The sequence below is a fragment of the Musca autumnalis genome, unplaced genomic scaffold, assembly GCF_047663935.1.
Source record: "Musca autumnalis isolate F117 unplaced genomic scaffold, ASM4766393v1 scaffold_1, whole genome shotgun sequence".
Classification (NCBI taxonomy): Eukaryota; Metazoa; Arthropoda; class Insecta; order Diptera; family Muscidae; genus Musca; species Musca autumnalis.
The window spans coordinates 319,045,198-319,067,772 of NW_027411644.1; the positions used below are offsets into that span (position 1 = coordinate 319,045,198).

The 22,575-nt window shown below is 39.6% G+C and overlaps 2 protein-coding genes across 3 annotated transcripts in view; one reads left to right on the top strand and one right to left on the bottom strand.

The window, feature by feature from the left end:
* The window catches only part of disp (RND transporter family member dispatched), a 258,859-nt gene that overhangs the window by 10,588 nt on the left and 225,696 nt on the right, over positions 1–22,575 (bottom strand). The window lies entirely within an intron of this gene.
* GABA-B-R2 (gamma-aminobutyric acid type B receptor subunit 2) overlaps positions 1–22,575 on the top strand; it is a 32,024-nt gene that overhangs the window by 8,371 nt on the left and 1,078 nt on the right. The window contains exons 3-14 of one of the 2 annotated variants that reach the window (XM_073962420.1): positions 20–501; positions 579–759; positions 1,015–1,233; positions 1,303–1,443; positions 8,510–8,664; positions 8,736–9,099; positions 9,606–9,716; positions 9,794–10,030; positions 19,528–19,897; positions 19,969–20,074; positions 20,482–20,851; positions 20,913–21,072. In XM_073962420.1, coding sequence (XP_073818521.1) covers positions 20–501; positions 579–759; positions 1,015–1,233; positions 1,303–1,443; positions 8,510–8,664; positions 8,736–9,099; positions 9,606–9,716; positions 9,794–10,030; positions 19,528–19,897; positions 19,969–20,074; positions 20,482–20,851; positions 20,913–21,072 — 2,896 coding nt within the window. The remainder of the gene's footprint in view (positions 1–19; positions 502–578; positions 760–1,014; positions 1,234–1,302; positions 1,444–8,509; positions 8,665–8,735; positions 9,100–9,605; positions 9,717–9,793; positions 10,031–19,527; positions 19,898–19,968; positions 20,075–20,481; positions 20,852–20,912; positions 21,073–22,575) is intronic. The other variant, XM_073962421.1, reaches the window with a different exon arrangement.

A 22,575-nucleotide genomic window follows, 5' to 3' on the forward strand; every position in this document is an offset into this window, starting at 1 on the left:
CTTTTCTTCTCTACTTTAGTGCAATGCCGCCGTGGGTGTTAAATCCTTCTTCGACATGATGCATTCCGGTCCAAATAAATTAATGCTGTTCGGTGCTGCCTGCACCCATGTCACCGATCCCATTGCTAAGGCTAGTAAACATTGGCATTTGACACAGCTCTCGTATGCCGATACACATCCCATGTTTACTAAAGATGCTTTTCCTAACTTCTTTCGGGTGGTACCCTCTGAGAATGCATTCAATGCACCGCGTTTAGCCCTACTGAAAGAGTTCAATTGGACTCGGGTGGGTACGTTGTATCAAAATGAGCCACGCTATTCGTTGCCTCACAATCACATGGTAGCTGATTTAGATTCCATGGAATTGGAGGTTGTGGAAACTCAGAGTTTTGTCAATGATGTGAGTGAATCACTAAAGAAGTTACGTGAAAAGGATGTTCGTATTATATTGGGTAATTTTAATGAACATTTTGCCCGTAAGGTGTTCTGTGAGGCTTACAAGTAAGTTGGGGAGAGAAAAAGCACAGTTGGGAAGTGGAATCTTTATGAATACAAATTGTTGTTGTTCTTTCTTTTAGATTGGAAATGTATGGCAGATCATACCAATGGCTAATAATGGCCACATATTCCACCGAGTGGTGGAACACCACCATTGATATGGACTGTACGGTAGAGGAATTGATACATGCCTTGGAGGGTACAATGATGGTGGATTTACTGCCCTTGTCCACAAGTGGAGATATAACAATTGCGGGAATTGTAAGTTCTGTTTCGGATCATTTTACATAGCCTGACTTACATTATCCAATTTTCCTTGCGCCAATTGGTAGTTTGTCGGAAGCAGAGGGTGGTGATAGGTAAATGATTCCCTTATAAACCTCCTTCATCAAACTGACAATTGTAGCAAGGAGAAATGGCATAATGGAAACTGGACTTCGGATAATTTTGAACTTGAAATGACTTCTTCAATGGCAGGAGATTTCTAACAATGTTGTATTATTCTCATCATTTCAGACTGCCGATGAATACCTCTCGGAATACGATAGTTTACGTGGCAATGAATATTCCCGTTTCCATGGTTACACTTACGACGGCATATGGGCTGCAGCCTTGGCCATACAATATGTGGCACAAAAACGTGAAGATTTCCTAACACATTTCGATTATCGTGGCAAGGAGTGGGAAAATGTTTTTCTTGAGGCACTGAGAAACACGTCGTTTGAAGGTGTTACGGTAAGATTTGCCAGAGATTTTTTTTAATTTATGTTTTACAATGAATTTGTGTGTGTATGTGTTTTCCAGGGTCCTGTAAGATTTTACAACAATGAACGTAAAGCAAACATTCTCATCAATCAATTCCAATTGGGACAAGTGGAAAAAATTGGCGAATTTCATTCGCAACTAAATCATTTGGATCTAACATTGGGAAAACCTGTGAAATGGGTAAGTAACAGTAGACAAGTGTAAAAGGTGTTAAGCTCGGCCGGGTGGAGCGTTTGATACCCTTTAACATGAGATAAGTGTCATATTTGCCAATCTACATAGCTTAGGTTAACTTTGGGGATGTGCAGTCACTAATTTGTGACTGCGCCACTTGGAGACCTTGCGGTCCATTGTGATCCAGGGAAAATATAAGGAAAGTACTGTAAAGAAAAGAAATGATAGGGAAAAGAGAGGCAACAAAAATAGAAATTTACTATTACTCCAACTTCAGCTTTACTCAGGTTCAGCAGAGAATTCGTTCTTTTGACTGACAGAGATGGCCACATGGATCTCGACACAATGCACCTAGGTTCATTATGCCATAATTCATTGGCTCTATCGTCAGCGAACGTTTCGATACTTTGGAAAAAGTAACAAATGGGTGGTTTGATGGAGTCAACGATTGCTAGATCTGTAGACTGCGATCCTCGTCTAGCTATTTCGTCTGCTTTTTCATTACCCATATAGTCGCAGTGTCCTGGTACTTAGCCTAGTCGATAGCTGTTAGATAGCGTTCCCAAGGCTGTTCTACACTTAAGGACGACATTATATTTGATGCTACAGGATTTGTCACCGGTACAAAGATAGTCACCGGTTCAAAGATTTCTGCATCCAGACTTTTTATCAATTCCGCAGCCTTCCAAATCGCGAAGATTTTAGCCTGGAAGACACTACAGTTGCTATCTAACCTGTTAGTGTACTCAAGACCTAGCCTTTCACAGTAGATGCCAGCCCCAGTACCTATATCCATCATGGAACCGTCTGTATAAAAAGCCTCACCGTCCAGAGCGGGGTTACTGCGGTTCCAGTCGTCTTTACTAGGGATAACGACATCTATATCGTCAAATCTCAGGACTGATGATATATAGTCGCTTAGTTTACCACGTTGGTTCACATACCTGATACCTGATTCAATCAGTATACATCCATGCCCATAGACACAATCGCGCCAGAGATTCTGTTCACGCAGCCTTGGGGCACTACGAGTTGCCTGACACTTAATGCTCCTATTCCATCGTAATTGACAGTCCAGAATTGTACTAAGGTATTTTGCCTCGGGCGAGAGCTGAAGCTGCACTCTATCCAGTGCTGGTGGAACGGAACAAAGACGCCGAGCTTACGCTTCCTCGTGAACATTACTAGTTCTGTCTTAGTTGGATTTACTCCAAGGCCGTTGGCCCAACGCGACAGCGTCGATAAGGCACCTTGCATAAGCTCCGAAATGGTGGACGGGAACTTACCGAAAATTAATAGTACTACGTCGTCCGCATAAGCAACAACTTTAATACTCCAGCTCCATCAAAATATTATTTATAACGAGTAGCCACAGCAACGGTGAGAGCACTCCACCCTGGGGAGTGCCTCTAGTTACTGTTTTCCTAATATTAGTTTCCCCAATGTTGGAGCTTATAACTCTGCTTTTTAGCATATTATTTATCTAACATGTTAGAGTTTCAGGTGTATTAACTTTTTAAAGTGAGAGGTTGATGGACTCCAGTTCTACATTGTTGAACGCTCCCTCTATGCCTAAAAAGGCAGCCAAAGTAAAGTTTGAGTTTTCCATGTTCCTCTCAATATAACCTGCCACCTCATGCAAAACAGACTCCACAGATTTGCCTTTGATATAGGCGTGCTGCGAGTTGCTTAGAGAGGCGGTGTCTAAGTAACTCCTAATCTCCAGATAGATCAGTCTTTCGAAAGGTTTAATGAGAAAGGATGATAGGCTAATGGGTCTGTAGTTCTTTGGTGGAGAGTGACTAGGTTTTTCCCGCTTTGGGAATGTAAGTAACTTTTACCTCTTCCCACAGACCCGGTACACACGAGAGAGTCAAACACGCCCTATAGATCTCCTCCAGAATCTGATATAAACGTGCCGATGCACGTTTAGGATGTAGTCACTGTGACGACTACATCCCTACAGCCTGGGAAGTGGGTTCCTGCCAAGAGGTTAAGAGTCTCTGTGCCAGAGTCCGTCCACGCACCATTTTGTTCCTTGATGCTCCCGATGCATTTAGGGTCCTTGGAGAGTAATCTTTGAAACCTAGATGTGTCGTTGACTCCTTCTATTGACTCACAGAAATTCACCCCTGACTTTTTCTTTGCTCGCTTGATTTCACTCTTGTATTTATTAAAACTCACTTTATAGGAGTCTCAATCAACGTCGAGTTTTATCTCATGCGCAAGTTCGCCAAGTTCCTTGATCCACCACAGCGGCTGGGATTTCTTCCCAGGGTAGGTTAGTGGAGAGGATTCCCTATGGCAGCGGAGATGAACGTTTGTAACATTATTTACGGTCCCATTAAGTTCTTCAACTGTTTCTATGTTAAGAGTCAGTTGAGAACTCGTCAGTCCCGTGTATTTATCCCAGTTTCTTCTTCTCGGGTTTTTATAAGGAATTTGGCGACCTCCGTCAAAAAAGACCTCTAAGAATATCTTCATATGATTCGAGAAGGAACATTCTTTAGATACCCACCAATTCCTGATAACGGAGTCTTGTAGATTCGAGAGGGTTAGGTCGATGACATCCTCCCTATCTCTAATTTTAAAAGTTGGATCATTACCCCTAGATTATATGATAAAATAAAATCGAATATAGACTCACCCCTTTTGTTGGTGCCCTTGCTTCCCCATTGACAATGGTTAGCGTTTGCGTCGCATTCCAGGATCACGTTGCAGGTACCCATCATCTTAGCGAGCAACCGTCGGACATCCAGGTTTGGTGGGTCCGGGTCCTCATAAGGCAAGTATACGGATGACAGTAATGTGGCCATCCCCATACCATGATCCAGCCTGACCGTGCACATGTCACCGTTGCTGCAATTAGATAGAAAGATTAGATTTAAGCTCTATTTACCTACTACGCAAGTCCTCACCTTGTCCCCCTCGGACGCAGCGAAGATGTCGAAATTGGCATTGCTTAGACCATAAACTTTATTCTTCTAGATATAAGGCTCCAAGACAATGTCTACTTCAGAGGTCGTGAGCGACAAGAGTAGTTCAGCGGCGTCGGCTTTGCCGTGATGTAGATTAATCTGCAAGATGCGCAGCCTTTGCCGCTTCCCTACTCATACTGAGTTTCGTGGGGTGGACTCGAAAACGAACCCATCCTGAACCGAAATTCAGTTTTGCCTCACGTTATCTAAGATATAACTCCCCAGGGAGGTCAACCGCCACTCTTGCAACCATCCCACCGTCCTCGTTACAGGGTGCTCGACTGATAACAGTCCAGCCCGATGTAGTGAGCTTGGGATTTTGCAATTTTTGCAACCCAGACTGAGAGAATTTTTCTGGACGGAATATCATATAAGGAGACCGCCGCAAGATCAGCTCCTTCCCACAATGCGCCAAACCATCCGCACGAGGAAATCTCTCGAATTCCTGTTCAGAGAGTTAATCACCTTGACACCCTTTCGCAAGAAGTCGCTGCCAAACTGGCGATCCCCCTGATCTTCCGGTCCAGATACGATGGCTGCGCGAAGACCGATTTCAAAGAGCAATCAGTGACTGTCGCTAATTCTCCCATTTGGGTCACCTATGTCGATGATTGCCACTTGAAGGACTTCATCATTCGCCACTGCGGCCGATCTTTGCGCCCTTGACCGAGCGCCTTGGAGTTAACTTTTCCCGAGGAGGTTGATGTCTTCTCTGTACTCAGTTGCTTCTTCTTGGTTGTACGCTCCAGGGCTGCCGCATAAGAGGTTGATGATTCAACCAGTCGAGAAGTCATCGTCTTCATAAGCGAAGGCTGTGGACCTTCGGTGGAGCGAATGCGCTTCACAGGTTTGTGCTGTGGGACATTATTCGTTCCTCCAGAAGACGATGTTTCATTGGCTGACTTTACCATCTTCCTGTTAAGACCTACAATTCCAATCGCTTCACCTTTGCTTTTTGGAGCAGAATCGGGCTTTGAGGCAGAGTCCTACACCCTTATGGGTGCCCGTTGGTTTGGGGTGCACACGATAGCCTTTTCCGTTACCTTTTTGCTCGGGTTAGGCTTCGGAACAGATTTCGGGCTTAGTGGGCTTAGTCGGCTCTACTTCTTTATTCGCGAGGAAGATTCTTTCCACCTGGAGTTCGCGATGAAATCCACGTGGGTAAGTTCTGTCGAACTTCCTTATAAAATTCAGTTTACCCCTGATGAGGTGGACCACCCTCTCCGAATGCATGTTCGCATCTCACCCTAGATAAGATATGGCACGTCTATAGTGCTTCGCATCAGATGCTTCTCGTGCAGATGCAACCTTTGAGTTGCTGCCCGTTGTCGGGGTCTCGATAGATTCCCTGTCGTCGGACATCATTTCAGTTGCCGTCTGCCTTTGAATCTTATTGTCGACACAGGACCAGTCGGAATCAGAGTTGCCTTCAAGGTCCATACTCCCTTCGTTAGAGCCACAGCAATCTTCCTGAGTAGACTTGGCCGGAATCACCGTGGTGTCCACCTCATCATCAATCAGGGTTAGATTGTGTAGATATTCCTCAGGGAGTATGTCCCCAATATGTCCATCCGGGACAAGCCTCTCCAGCTGGTCGAGAAGTTCCCTACTCTGCCTCTCTAGACTGTCGTGGATAGTTTTGAGGGTCACGTGCATGTCGTCCCCGCCCATAGACTGTCCTGTCTGCCGTAGACTGGTTTTCACCAGTGCTAGCTAAATTATGATCCATTTGAATTGCCGGTTCAGCTTGACTCTAGTGGAATGTATAGCAGTAAAGTGTGGGACTGTCGAGATAGAGCTTGTTAATGTTTACATACCGCCGATGAATAGTTGTATATGCCGATATAAGTCGCTTTTGGAGGGCTCATCATGAGCTTTTGCCATTCAGCTTTTCGCAAGGACCAGAGAGGTATAGCGCTGGTCGAGCAAATTGATGGCTCAACATTTTGCAAGGTAAACAAATACGCTCCTACGAGGATAAGAGGAGATTGCCACAGCTCGCCACCTACGAAGACATTCGATACCGTCAACCATGCCAAGTTGTTCGAGAATATAGGGAAGACTTCCCTAATGTCGTTGGATCATCAGCTATATGTGTGGACGGCAGTCGTTTGGAAAATTCAAAAATACGAAGTATGACACCATTACAGTGAAACCGGTAGTTCCCCAAGGTGGGTGGATATCTACAGGACTGTTTAACTTCTGCCTTTCTGAAATTCCACAACGTCCAGACTGCATAGACGGACGATTGCACGATCTTGGCTACGGGTCCTATTATCGATGACACATTAATTTAATTGCTTTACAAACACCCTAGAAGGGACAAGGTAGACTTCTCTCATATCAATGAGTACACACCGATTTATATTAGCTGAATGATATGGAACCTACTGTTTACCGTCAAGTCCGAACGTCGTGTATTAAGGACACCACTTTTAGAGAACTTTTACATGGCGCCAACATTACACTGATTTGATTTTACATGGTCTGGGAATCGAACTCCAGCCCTTGGTAAGTCAGCCAAAAAGAAGGTCAGCCTTTCACAAATGACATCAGGAGGTAGGCCTTGGAGGTACCCTAAGGGGAAGAAGAAGTTCTCGTGCCCTCCAGCAACTACACATAGGGGTTTTTACACCTTTCGGGCTGTTTCCTCAAAAAGTACGGACATGCCCCTGAAAAACATTTATCGTCGTAATTGAGGTAGCGAATGCAAGTTGCTTCAACAGAAATCAAAGTGTCTCGAGAGCAGGTCTTAAAGTGAATCTATCCGAAATTTTATGTGGGAGGTACCCGAGGGAGTGGACAAATATATTCCATATTTAAACCTGATCTATATCTGGTAGATGTATTAAGATGTGTAAAGTATGGACCAAATCGTTCACTCAATTCAAGAGTTATCGTGCGCACAATTTTTCAGAATATTTTTGAACTTTTGTGGGGGAGTTACCTGAAGGAATGGACTGATTTGGATTAGCTTCGAACGTAAACTGTGGAAAAAATATTACGAAAGCTAAATTTTGGACTGAATCGGGAGATCCGTTCGAGCGTTATTTGCGCTCAAACCATTATATAGGGGTTTTTCGCGGGGTTTTTTTCTCAGGAAGTATGGACTTCCTCCAGATGAAACTTGAACCGTCGTATAGGGGGCGGTGAATACAAGTTGCTACAACAAAAATCAAAGCGATTCGTGAACAGGTCCTAAACTGAACTTTTCCGAAATTTTGTGTGGGAGGCACCCGAAGGAGTGGACCGATTGAGTCCATATTTAAACCTCATCTAAGTCTGGTAGAACTTTCACGATGTACAAAGTGTGGGCCAAATCGGTTACTCCCTTCAAGAGTTATCGTGCGCACAAATTTTCCGAACATTTTCGAACTTTTGGGGGGGAGGTACCGGAAGGAGTGGACCGATATAACCCATCTTCGAACTTAAACTAAGTTTGGGCAAAATATTACGAAAGCCAAATTTTGAACCGAATCGGTTGTTCCGTTCGAGAGTTATCGTGCGCTCCAGCCAGCCAGACAGGCGGACGGACATTGCTCAATCGACTCCAAATTGTCTGAAACACATTTCGTCCAAACATACTTGGGGTCTAAAACCATTATTTCGATGAGGCACATTTTGCCCGTATGAAAGTGTATATACCCTCGTTAGCATAAATGCTGAGGGTATAAAAAGTGTTTTTTTCTACTTCAAAAATCACCAGTAGCGGGAAAACCACCAACATGTCATCCCTGGAGAATGACAACATAAAAAAGAGCAGTGCGTGTTGTCGTATGATATACATATACATACACTCATAATAACAATCATACGCACCAATGTCAACCTACGCCCTCAATCGATGGGCCGACATATCATACATTTGGAGAAAGAAATTGGTTTGCAGAGAAATCTGAGCACATTTCCATTTGTTTTGAAAATGCGTTCTTTGCCGACTGAAATGACGAAATTTAGTGGTTGTTGCTTTTCTTTTGACAGTGTTTTTTTCTTAGAACATTAAAATAAATACCTTACTTTAAAATTAAATAACAAAATTTGTCTTTTTTGAGATAAATAAAAAATGTTTTTTGTGTGTGTGTTTTTTTTTTCAGGTTGGTAAAACCCCACCAAAAGATCGTACATTAATCTACATCGAACATAGCCAAGTAAATCTTACAATTTACATAATTTCGGCCAGTGCATCGGTTGTAGGCATGATCATAGCCTGTGTATTTCTGGCATTCAATATTAAGTATCGAAATCAAAGGTAAATTAAATTTACAAGAAAATTTTAAATATTATTTTACAATTTCTTAAATATCCTCTCTCTCTTTACAGATACATTAAAATGTCCAGTCCGCATTTGAATAATTTAATTATTGTCGGTTGCCTTCTGACCTATATGAGTGTTATATTTTTGGGCTTAGATACAACGCTAAGCAGTGTTGCAGCATTCCCCTATATTTGTACAGCGCGAGCATGGATTTTAATGGCCGGTTTTAGTTTGGCTTTTGGTGCAATGTTTTCGAAAACATGGCGCGTCCATTCAATATTCACCGATTTGAAATTGAATAAAAAAGTCATTAAAGATTATCAGCTATTTATGGTTGTGGGAATTCTACTCTTCATTGACATTGCCATAATAACAACGTGGCAGGTGGCAGATCCATTTTATCGTGATACAAAACAGTTGGAGCCTAGGGTGAGTAGATTTTAAAAAAGAAATACAGTTGAACTTTTCTATAACGTAGCATTTGGGGACCGGCGAATTACTACGTTATAGAGAGATTATTTTTTGTGATAATTTCAACTTCTCTATAACGAAGTATTCGTTACGGAGAAATTCGACTGTATTGCTATTTTAGAGAAAACATATCAATTGAGTTTTTTTGGTAATATGAGAAATGTATTTTCTCTCATAGAGTATGTGAGAGTGTTTGCTAAACAACAGCTGATATAAAGAAGCGAAAATATGTATGATTACATTTGCTTTAGTTTTTGGGTCGCTTAAAATGATGACGTCGCCAGATAAAAAAATTATACCTGAAAATGTTAGAAATTCCCAAAGAAAACTCGGATTGAAAACGAAATAAATAGTCTGTTTTTCCTTGATCAACGACGATCTTTTCCAATTATAAAGAAAGAGAAAGTATTCTATATTTTAAATAATATTGCTTTGACTTTTCCCTCCTCTTTCTTTTTTTACAGCATCATGAACATATGGATGATGTTTTGGTTATACCGGAAAATGAATATTGCCAATCGGAACATATGACAATTTTTGTTAGTATTATTTATGCATACAAAGGCTTGCTATTGGTAAGTACATACATATTTTCAAAATAATTCAATATGTTTTTACTAATCTCATTGTAATTTTTTATTGGTCTTCACAGGTCTTTGGTGCCTTTTTAGCCTGGGAAACACGCCACGTTTCAATACCGGCTCTCAATGATTCCAAACACATTGGCTTCTCCGTTTATAACGTGTTCATTACGTGCATTGCCGGTGCTGCCATATCGCTGGTGTTGTCGGATCGCAAAGATTTAGTTTTTGTCTTACTCTCATTTTTTATAATTTTTTGTACGACAGCCACTTTGTGTTTGGTGTTCGTACCGAAAGTAAGACTGGTAGTAAGGAAGTTTTGTAGTTTTTTGTCCTTGTATTGTATTTATGCATAACGGTTTTTTTGGTATTATTTTATTTTCTTTTTTTATTTCTTTCATTTTCGATTGGAATGATGATGAAAACCATATGGATTTTTTTAGTGAATTTACGAATGCACTTCATAATGAATTGAACAAGAATTAACAAATTAAACGCTTATGCATGCATTAGGGTTAGTCGAAAACAATAAACGTGGATTTTTTAAAAAAATATTTTTCCGAGGACTAGCAACAACAATAAACGTGGACTTTTTTAAAGAATATTTTTCCGAGGACTAGACCAGAAATAAACGTGGATTTTTTAAAGAATATTTTTCCGAGGACTAGCCCAACAATAAACGTGGATTTTTTAAAGAATATTTTTCCGAGGACTAGCCCAACAATAAACGTGGATTTTTTAAAGAATATTTTTCCGAGGACTAGCCCAACAATAAACGTGGATTTTTTAAAGAATATTTTTCCGAGGACTAGCCCAACAATAAACGTGGATTTTTTAAAGAATATTTTTCCGAGGACTAGCCCAACAATAAACGTGGATTTTTTAAAGAATATTTTTTCGAGGACTAGCCCAAAAATAAACGTAAATTTTTTAAAGAATATTTTTCCGAGGACTAGCCCAAAAATAAACGTAAATTTTTTAAAGAATATTTTTCCGAGGACTACCCCAGAAATAAACGTGGATTTGTTAAAGAATATTTTCCGAGGACTAGCAACAACAATAAACGTGGATTTTTTAAAGAATATTTTCCGAGGACTAGCAACAACAATAAACGTGGATTTTTTAAAGAATATTTTCCGAGGACTAGCAACAACAATAAACGTGGATTTTTTAAAGAATATTTTCCGAGGACTAGCAACAACAATAAACGTGGATTTTTTAAAGAATATTTTCCGAGGACTAGCAACAACAATAAACGTGGATTTTTTAAAGAATATTTTCCGAGGACTAGCAACAGCAATAAACGTGGATTTTTTAAAGAATATTTTCCAAGGACTAGCAACAACAATAAACGTGGATTTTTTAAAGAATATTTTCCGAGGACTAGCAACAACAATAAACGTGGATTTTTTAAAGAATATTTTCCGAGGACTAGCAACAACAATAAACGTGGATTTTTTAAAGAATATTTTCCGAGGACTAGCAACAACAATAAACGTGGATTTTTTAAAGAATATTTTCCGAGGACTAGCAACAGCAATAAACGTGGATTTTTTAAAGAATATTTTCCAAGGACTAGCAACAACAATAAACGTGGATTTTTTAAAGAATATTTTCCGAGGACTAGCAACAACAATAAACGTGGATTTTTTAAAGAATATTTTCCGAGGACTAGCAACAACAATAAACGTGGATTTTTTAAAGAATATTTTCCGAGGACTAGCAACAACAATAAACGTGGATTTTTTAAAGAATATTTTCCGAGGACTAGCAACAACAATAAACGTGGATTTTTTAAAGAATATTTTCCGAGGACTAGCAACAACAATAAACGTGGATTTTTTAAAGAATATTTTCCGAGGACTAGCAACAACAATAAACGTGGATTTTTTAAAGAATATTTTTCCGAGGACAACAATAAACGTGGATTTTTTAAAGAATATTTTTCCGAGGACAACAATAAACGTGGATTTTTTAAAGAATATTTTTCCGAGGACTAGCCCAACAATAAACGTGGATTTTTTAAAGAATATTTTTCCGAGGACTAGCCCAACAATAAACGTGGATTTTTTAAAGAATATTTTCCGAGGACTAGCAACAACAATAAACGTGGATTTTTTAAAGAATATTTTCCGAGGACTAGCAACAACAATAAACGTGGATTTTTTAAAGAATATTTTTCCGAGGACTAGCCCAACAATAAACGTGGATTTTTTAAAGAATATTTTCCGAGGACTAGCAACAACAATAAACGTGGATTTTTTAAAGAATATTTTCCGAGGACTAGCAACAGCAATAAACGTGGATTTTTTAAAGAATATTTTCCGAGGACTAGCAACAACAATAAACGTGGATTTTTTAAAGAATATTTTCCGAGGACTAGCAACAACAATAAACGTGGATTTTTTAAAGAATATTTTCCGAGGACTAGCAACAACAATAAACGTGGATTTTTTAAAGAATATTTTCCGAGGACTAGCAACAACAATAAACGTGGATTTTTTAAAGAATATTTTCCGAGGACTAGCAACAACAATAAACGTGGATTTTTTAAAGAATATTTTCCGAGGACTAGCAACAACAATAAACGTGGATTTTTTAAAGAATATTTTCCGAGGACTAGCAACAACAATAAACGTGGATTTTTTAAAGAATATTTTCCGAGGACTAGCAACAACAATAAACGTGGATTTTTTAAAGAATATTTTCCGAGGACTAGCAACAACAATAAACGTGGATTTTTTAAAGAATATTTTCCGAGGACTAGCAACAACAATAAACGTGGATTTTTTAAAGAATATTTTCCGAGGACTAGCAACAACAATAAACGTGGATTTTTTAAAGAATATTTTCCGAGGACTAGCAACAACAATAAACGTGGATTTTTTAAAGAATATTTTCCGAGGACTAGCAACAACAATAAACGTGGATTTTTTAAAGAATATTTTCCGAGGACTAGCAACAACAATAAACGTGGATTTTTTAAAGAATATTTTCCGAGGACTAGCAACAACAATAAACGTGGATTTTTTAAAGAATATTTTTCCGAGGACAACAATAAACGTGGATTTTTTAAAGAATATTTTTCCAAGGATTAGCACAACAATAAATGTGGATTTTTTAAAAAATATTTTTCAGAGGACTAGCAACAACAAGAAACGTGGATTTTTTAAAGAATATTTTTCAGAGGACTAGCAACAACAAGAAACGTGGATTTTTTAAAGAATATTTTTCAGAGGACTAGCAACAACAATAAACGTGGATTTTTTAAAGAATATTTTTCCAAGGACTAGCCCAACAATAAACGTGGATTTTTTAAAGAATATTTTTCCGAGGACTAGCCCAACAATAAACGTGGATTTTTAAAGAATATTTTTCCGAGGACTAGCCCAACAATAAACGTGGATTTTTTAATGAATATTTTTCCGAGGAGTGGCAACAACAATAAACGTGGATTTTTTAAAGAATATTATCCGAGGACTAGCACAACAATAAACGTGGATTTTTTAAAGAATGTTTTCCGAGGACTAGCATAACAATAAACGTGGATTTTTTAAAGAATATTTTCCGAGGACTGGCACAACAATAAACGTGGATTTTTTAAAGAATATTTTTCCGAGGACTGGCAACAACAATAAACTTGGATTTTTTTAAAGAATATTTTTCCGAGGACTGGCAACAACAATAAACGTGGATTTTTTAAAGAATATTTTTCCGATGACTAGCAACAACAATAAACGTGGATTTTTAAAGAACATTTGCCCGAGGACTTACTTACTTAGATGGCCCATTACAGAACATTTGTTCTATAGACCGAACTAAGAAAAGATTTCCAATTCTCTCAGTTTCGTGCTTCGCTTTTCGGAATACCGCGGCTTGTCATGTCTTCATCCACTTGTGTGCGCCATCTATTCTTTGGCCTGCCAATTCTGCGTGTACCGCCATGTGGCTCATCATAGCTCATTCTTATTATATGGCCTAGCCAACGCAATTGCTGCATATCGATACGTTTAACTATATTGATGTCGTTGTATAGCTGATACAGCTCGTGGTTCATACGACGTCGATATTCACCGTCAACGCAGATTGGTCCGTAGTTCTTTTGAAGAATTTTTCTCTCAAACACATCAACCTCTGCCATGTTTGCTTGCGCAAGTACCCAGGCTTCGGAACCATACATCAGCACGGGTAGTATCAGTGTTTTGTAAACCGTTATTTTTGTTTGACGAGTTCTGGCTTTGTTTTTGAAGTGCTTACTTAAGCCAAAGTAGCATCTGTAGACCAATACAATTCATCTTTTTATTTCACAACTGATGTCGTTTGTTGTGTTTACGGCGATGCCGAGGTATACGAAGTATGTTACTACCTCAAAATTATAGGAACCAACTTCAACAGTTGGTCCAATCTCAATGGACGCATTGCGCGTCGACACCATCAGCGTGGTCTTCTCGCCGTTTACCGCCAGACCCACTTTCATAAAAGTATCGGTTACTTCTTTACTGATCGTCCCATGATGTCTATATCATCAGCATAAGCAAGTAACATGTGGCTATTGGTGTAGATTGTGCCACTTCTTTTGACGTTTGCCTCTCGTATAACCTTTTCTAGCAGGATGTTGAACAGATCACACGAAAGGCTGTCTCCTTGCCTGCAACTTCTTTTGGCAGAAAACTCTTCGGAGAGGTTCTTTCCTATTTTAACTGAAGATCTTGTGTCAGTTAGAGTCATTTTACAAAGCCGAATGAGCTTTGCGGGGATACCAAATTCAGACATGGCTTGGAATACCTTTGAACGTATCGGGCTGTCGAAGGCTGCTTTATAATCGACAAAAAGGTGGTACGTGTCGATCTGCATCTCTTGGGTCTTCTCCAGGATTTGCCGCAGGGTAAATATCTGGTCAATGGTGGACTTGCAAGGTCTAAAGCCGCATTGGTATGGCCCAATTATTTCCTTGACCATGGGCTTTAGTCGTTCGCACAATATCCCCCACACTATCTTGTAGGCGATAGGGGGAAGACCTATGCTCCTATAGTTGGAGCATACAGTCTTATCTCCCTTCTTGTGGACGGGGCACAGGATGCTCAGGTTCCAATCGTCGGGTACACGTTCTTCCTGCCAGATGGAGCTAACTAGCTGATGCATACACCTTATTAGCGTGTCGCCTCCGGTTTTGAACAGCTTGGCTGGTAAGCCATCGGCAACTGCTGCCTTATTATTCTTCAGCCGGTTTATTGCTGTCTTTACCTTATCTTGGCCGGGTGGTATACATTCTATATCATCTTCTGGGATTGGATATGTGGTATCTTCATCGACTTCGCCAACCAATACCAACAGTTTGTAAAAATGCTCGTTCCATATTAACACTATCTGTATCAGTTACCAGATTACCTTTCTAGTCTCTACAGGAGGATGTGCCTGTACCAAAGCCATCTGTTTGATGTTTCACTCTTTGGTAGAATTTTCGGACTTCATTCTGACTCCTGTACATTTCGATTTTTTCACACTCCTGCTTTTCCATTTCTCTCTTTTTCTTGCGGAAAAGACGTTTCTCGTGCGCTACGCGTTGCTACGGATTGTAAAGTAGCCTTATATGCCGCATTTTTCTCTTCGGCAGCAGCACGACACTCCTGGTCATACCATGAATTCCTTTGTGGAGGTCTCTGGTATCCAAGTATGGATTTTGCGGCTGTTTGAATGGAGTGGCCAATATTTTGCAATTGTGTTGTTATGTTATCGGGACAAGGAGTGCTCTCATTAAGCAATTGGGCTAGTTGAGTGGAATATGCTGTGGCTATCTGTTGTGTTTGCAGCCTATCGATGTCCAACTTCCGCGTTGTGTCTGTTCGAATTTTGTTTGCAAAGTTTAATCTGGTGCGTACCTTTGTTGCAACAAGGTAGTGGTCCGAGTCTATGTTTGCAACTCGGAACGATCGTACATCCAACACGCTTGATGCATTTCTTCCATCCATCACAACGTGATCAATTTGATTTCTTGTTCTTTGATCTGGAGACAGGCAGGTGCCCTTATGAATATCGAGATGATTAAATCTGGTACTGCTAACTACCATATTTTTTGCCGCTGCAAAGTCTATCAGTCTCATACCATTGTCTGATGTTTCACTGTGGAGACTGAATTTCCGACTGTTGGGTCAAAGATATTGTCCTTTCCAATTTTGGCATTAAAATCGCCTAGTATAATTTTAATGTCATGGGCAGGGCAACGGTCATAAGTTTCTTCTGAGCGCTCGTAAAATATATCTTTGGTTTGTTCGTCCTTGTCTTCAGTGGGAGCCATGAGCGCAAATAAAGCTGATGTTGAAGAATTTTGCTTTTAATCGAATTGCAGCGAGTCTTCACTGGGGTGAAGCTGGATACCAGATGTTTTAACCTCCGACCAACTACAAATCCGCAACCAAACTCATGCTTTACTTCATGGCAGCTATAACACTGTCCGACAATTTTACATTTGAAAATATAGGCAAAATGGAGTAAAATGGCATTTTTAATTTTTCGTTTTCTCATCGTTTTGACCTTTTAGAGGTCAAACAAATTTCAAAGGACAACATTTTTCAAAAAAATATTTTAAATACTTGTAATCGTCGTACGATGCTGGTATTGGTGTCATATTAAAGAGGAGAGTATAGGCTTTATATAATAACTATAAATTATTGCATTCCAGGATAAAAAGGACATCAAAAATATCCTTGAAAAATTAAGTCAAAAGTGAGCATTTTGGCAGGTGCATATCTCCTAAACCGCGAAGAATTTTAATTTGCTCATGGAGGCAAAGTTGTAGCTCTTGTCATAAAGAACATCAATTCTGGACAAATGAAATCTACAAAACCTCATTTTCAGGGTCAAAATCGCCAAGGTCAAACCCCTAGAAAAAATTATAGAAGATGATGAAGATGTGGTTTTGTGGATTTCATGTGTCCAGAATTTATATTTTTTTATGACAAGAGCTACAACTTTGCCTCCATGAACAAATTAAAATTCTTCGCGGTTTAGAAGATATGCGCCTGCCAAAATGCCCATTTTTACTTAATTTTTCAAGGATATTTTTGATGTCCTTTTTATCATGGAATGCAATAATTTATAATTATTATATAAAGCCTATACTCTCCTCTTTAATATGACACCAATACCAGCATCGTATGACGAGTACAAGTATTTAAAATATTTTTTTGAAAAATGTTGACCTTTGAAATTAGTTTGACCTCTAAAAGGTCAAAACGATGAGGAAACCAAAAATTAAAAATGCCATTTTACTCCATTTTGCCTATATTTTTGATCGTATATAGTCCGGTTCAAGTGTAATTTTGGCTATCGGACAGTGTAATACAGTGCGTCACCTTTAGGTGTTGTTGTGACGCCTTTGCCGTTCCATCGTATTTCCTGTATGGCAGTAATATCGGCCTTGTACTTTTAAAGTACATCTGCCAATGCGTAAACTGCACCTTATCTATAAAGAGTGCGAACATTCCAGGTGCAGATTCGCATATCATGGTCCTTAAAACGTTTGCGGGGGATTTGTTATACCCTCAGCATTTATGCTAACGAGGGTATATACACTTTCATACGGGCAAAATGTGCCTCATCGAAATAATGGTTTTAGACCCCAAGAATGTTTGGACGAAATGTGTTTCAGACAATTTGGAGTCGATTTAGCAATGTCCGTCTGCCTGGCTGGCTGGAGCGCACGATAACTCTCGAACGGATAAACAGATTCGGTTCAAATTTTGGCTTTCGTAATATTTTGTTCAAACTTAGTTTAAGTTCGAAGATGGGCTATATCGGTCCACTCCTTCCGGTACCTCCCCCACAAAAGTTCGAAAATGTTCGGAAAATTTGTGCGCACGATAACTCTTGAAGGGAGTAACCGAGATTTGGCCCACACTTTGTACATCATGAAATGTGTACCAGACTTAGATAAGGTTTCAATACGGACTCAATCGGTCCACTCCTTCGGGTACCTCCCACACGAAATTTTGGAAAAGTTCAGTTTAGGGTCATCTCTCGAATCGCTTTGATTTTTGTTTTAGCAACTTTTATTTACTGCCTCCCATACGACGATACAAGTTTCATCAGGGGCAAATCCATACTTCCTGAGAAAATAGGTGTGGGGTGGTTGGACCGCAATATAACTCTCGAACGGATGAACTGATTCGGTTCAAATTTTGGCTTTCGTAATATTTTGTCCAAACATAGTTTAAGTTCGAAGATAAGCCATATCGGTCCACTTCTTCAGATACCTCTCCCACAAAAGTTCAAAAATGTTCGGAAAAATTGTTCGTACGTTAACTCTTGAAGGGAGTGGCCGAATTGGTCCATACTTTACACATCCTAATATATCTACCAGATATAGATCAGGTTCAAATGTGCACTATATTTATCAACTCTATCCGGTACCTCCCACACAACATTTGGGATAAGTTCACTTTAAGACCTGATATGGAATCACTTTGATTTTTGTTGAAGCAACTTGCATTCGCTGCCTCAATTACGATGGTAAATGTTTTTTCAGGGGCAAGTCCATACTTCGTGAGCAAACAGCCCGAAGGGTGTAAAAACCCCTATGGTACCATATGTAGTGGCTGGAGATCTATTCTTTTTAGTATCATCTCCGCAAAACTTTTGATCTTTAATCCTACTCAACATTTTTGTCGGTTCTGACGCCCAAAATTTTCAATATACACAGGCTGAGGGTATATATCCTGTCGGCAAAGCCGACTGATACTTTTTTTCTAGGGAAGGGTTACTAACCCGACGCCCAAACCCAAGTTTTTAAAGTTCTTATGGGTGAACGCGCGGCACATGTTAGCGTGGCACACCACGGGGAGGTCAGTGGCCGAGGACTAGAAACAACAAAAGTGGATTTTTTAAAGAATATTTTTCCAAGGACTAGCACACCAATAAAAGTGGATTTTTTAAAGAATATTTTTCCGAAGACTAGCACAACAATCAACGTGGATGTATTTAAAAAAAATGTTGCCTGTCTTTTTTTATAATCTACTCGATTTTTTTATTGTAAAGACTAACCCTAATGCAAACAAACATACATACATATACGATACTTGTAAACATTTGCATGAATAGTTACAATAATTTTTAAATAATTAAACAATAATGCCGATATATATTTTTATATTTAATTAAGTTTTAACCCTTTGCGGTATGTCAATTAATAATATACATATTTATATTAATAAATTACATATTTTATATGGAATATGTGAAACAGACCATAGTCAGCCGAGTCATTGTTTGTGCACTCTTCAATTTAGTGATCTGCGGATCTGAAATGTCCTGCCTCTTTCCTGGGAGGGGCCACTTAACACACTAACAGAGATACTTGAACGATTTTAATTTATTTTTATATTGTAATTGAGCATTGTCATTGGTTTGCATTCCAAGGTGAAGAGTGTACAAGGCTTGGCTCGACTGATCCCCAAGCCACCTTAGTTACGTTTGTAAGGAAATCGTTTTATTTAAAATAATATTTGCTTAGAATACGAAATTGCTTGTCCTTGTACTTCCATTTGTATACTAACCCAACAATAACAAATAATCCGAAGCCATAGCTTGCTGTGCGGCTGTATGAAATACTAAACAATTTAGTTTTTAGTTAGTGTATAAAATGCATATATATTTTTATATAGAGTAACAAAACTATTCATGCAACCCATTCGTCGATATATATACCCACACACACACACATACATACAAAACAAAAAACTACATTTCCTTAAGCATTCTAACATCAAAAATTTGTTCTCTCTTATATCACCATACATCTGTGCTCTAGCTTGTGGAATTAAAACGTAACCCACAAGGCGTGGTCGATAAACGTGTCAGGGCAACTCTTAGGCCAATGTCGAAAAATCGCCGCGATTCATCGGTTTGCGAATTGGAACAACGTTTGCGTGAAGTAAAGAATACCAACTGTCGCTTCCGCAAGGCATTAATGGAAAAAGAAAATGAGTTGCAAGCCCTAATAAAAAAGCTGGGACCGGAGGCTCGTAAATGGATTGATGGTGTTACTTGTGGTTCTGGTGGTGGTGGCAGTGTTGGTGGTGATACAGAACCCATATTAGGCGGTAATGCTGGTGGTGGCATAAATGATACGGCACGTCTTTCGGCACCACCTGTCCGAAGAGATATGCCCAGTACAACAGGTGTGTTTGTTAAAATAATGCATATTATTCTCATCCTTAAGGTATTGCTTATTTTGTTGTTGTTTCCTCAGAAATAACCGAATTGACTTCAGTGGATAGTGTCACCTCGACACATGTTGAAATGGATAACTCGTTGATGTCAGTGCAGTCGACAACTGTGGCACCATCTCTACCACCGTAAGTGGAGCTAAACAAAAAAAAAGCCTCGACCTTTAAGAAGATAAGATAAGATAAAAGACTAAAGACCAAGTTCGACCTAATAAAAATATTTCAGTATCACATTTGAATTAGGTCGAACTTGGTCTTTAGGCATTTACTAGATATGACATAAGCAAGAATGCCATGCTTCTTATGTGTCGAGGCCTTAAGAAACTAATTAAAAGTTAGTCCCAATTTACATTAGGCGAGTTTACTTGCGGCAATTGTCAGTTTGTAGGTGAGAGAGGGTGCTGAGAGGCAAAGGGTTACCATATGCCTACCTCTCTCTCCTACAAAATGACAATTGCCACAAGTAAACTCGCCCAATGTAAATTGGGACTTAAAACAAATTTTCTTCTCCCAAAATCCCCCTCCCACCCCTTTAGTAAAAAGAATGTAAAGCGTCAGGATAGCCAACAACAACAGCTGCCGCCATATCAACTGCAACAACAGCAGCCCCAGCAACAACCACCCACAATACCAACAAAAACCCATCATGTAATGCAGCAACCAATACAACAACAATTGCAGCAACAACTTCAGCAACAGGCACAATTTCAACAACAACAATTACAGCAACAACATGCCAAACAATGTAACGACACAGCACGACGTCAGGTGGACAAACGCAACTCGGTTTCGGCTCAAACCGATGTCAGTATTGGTTCGATGTCAAGCCTCAAACGTCAGGAATGTAATAATGTACATCGTGAGGATTCCACTTTGAGGGAAAGGCGTCAATCCACATCTTCGAGAGTAAGGAAATACACACTCTCTCTCTCTTCTTTTTCAAAATGTTTCTTATTTATATTTACAGCAATATGACAATGGCACCCAAACGCCAACATCTCGTACAAAATATGCCAACAACAATCATCGGAATTCATCGACAAATGTTTCGGCATCTCAGACAGACTTGAATAATGTCTGTCCACATGGTGGAAGTCATGGCAAAAATAACAACAACACTGTTAAAAGTAAGAGTACAAATATAAAGAGCAGAGTTGGGGGCGTATCACGAGCATGTAAAGCACTAAGCACTTTGGTGACGACTATGTGACCATTTAGTTGTTGGTGTTAAGTGTCACGATCGTTACCCGAGACATCTTTTCTAAAGACTATTGACTACAGCAGAGATTGAATAAAATTTTCTAAATTTTTCACGATCGTGACACGCACCCATTTTTATACTTTCATACGGGCAAAATGTGCCTCATCGAAATAATGGTTTTAGACCACAAGTATGTTTGGACGAAATGTGTTTCAGACCATTTGGAGTCGATTGAGCAATGTCCGTCCGTCTGTCTGTCTGGCTGGAGCGCACGATAACTCTCGAACGGATGAATCGATTCGGTTCAAAATTTGGCTTTCGTAATATTTTGTCCAAACTTAGTTTAAGTTCGAAGATGGGCTATATCGGTCCACTCCTTCCGGTACCTCCCCCACAAAAGTTAGAAAAAGTTCCGAAAATTTGTGCGCACCATAACTCTTGAAGGGAGTAACCGATTTGGCCCATACTTTGCCCATCGTGAAATATGTACCAGACTTAGATAAGGTTTCAATGTGGACTCAATCGGTCCACTCCTTCGGGTACCTCCCACACAAAATTTCGGAAGAGTTTAGTTTAGGGTCTTCTCTCGAATCGCTTCGATTTTTGTTTTAGCAACTTGTATTCACTGCCCATCATACGACGGTACAAGTTTCATCAGGTGCAAGTCCATACTTCCTGAGAAAATAGCCTGAAAGTTGCAAAAAACCCCTATGACACCGTGTGAGGCGGTTGGAGCGCAAGATAACTCGGATCTGCCGATTCGATTCAAAATTTGGTCATTGTAATATTTTGTCCAAACATAGTTTAAGTTCGAAGATAAGCCACATCGGTCCACTCCTTCAGGTACCTCTCCCACAAAAGTTCAAAAATGTTCGGAAAAATTGTTCGCACGGTAACTCTTGAAGGGAATGGCCGAATTGGTCCATACTTTACACATCCTAATATATCTACCAGATATAGATCAGGTTCAAATATGGACTATATTTGTCCACTCCATCCGGAACCTCTCACACAAAATTTCGGATAAGTTCACTTTAAGACCTGCTCTCGAATCACTTTGATTTTTGTTGTAGCAACTTGCATTTGCTGCCTCAATTACGATGGTAAAATTTTTTTTCGGGGGCATGTCCATACTTCTTGAGCAAACAGCCCGAAGGGTGTAAAAACACCTATGGCACCATATGTAGTGTCTCCAGTCACTCTTTTTAGCATCTCCTCCGCAAAACTTTTGATCTTTAATCCTAATCATTTTTGTCGGTTCAAACGCCCTAAATTTTTAAAACCCCCAAATACATAAGTTTTTTTGGGAAAAATTTGTTTCAATATACACAGGCTGAGGGTATATCTCTGTCGGCAAAGCCGACTGATACTTTTTTACTTGTTTAAAGAGTATTGACACCCACCCATTTTTTCTAAAGAGTATTGACTA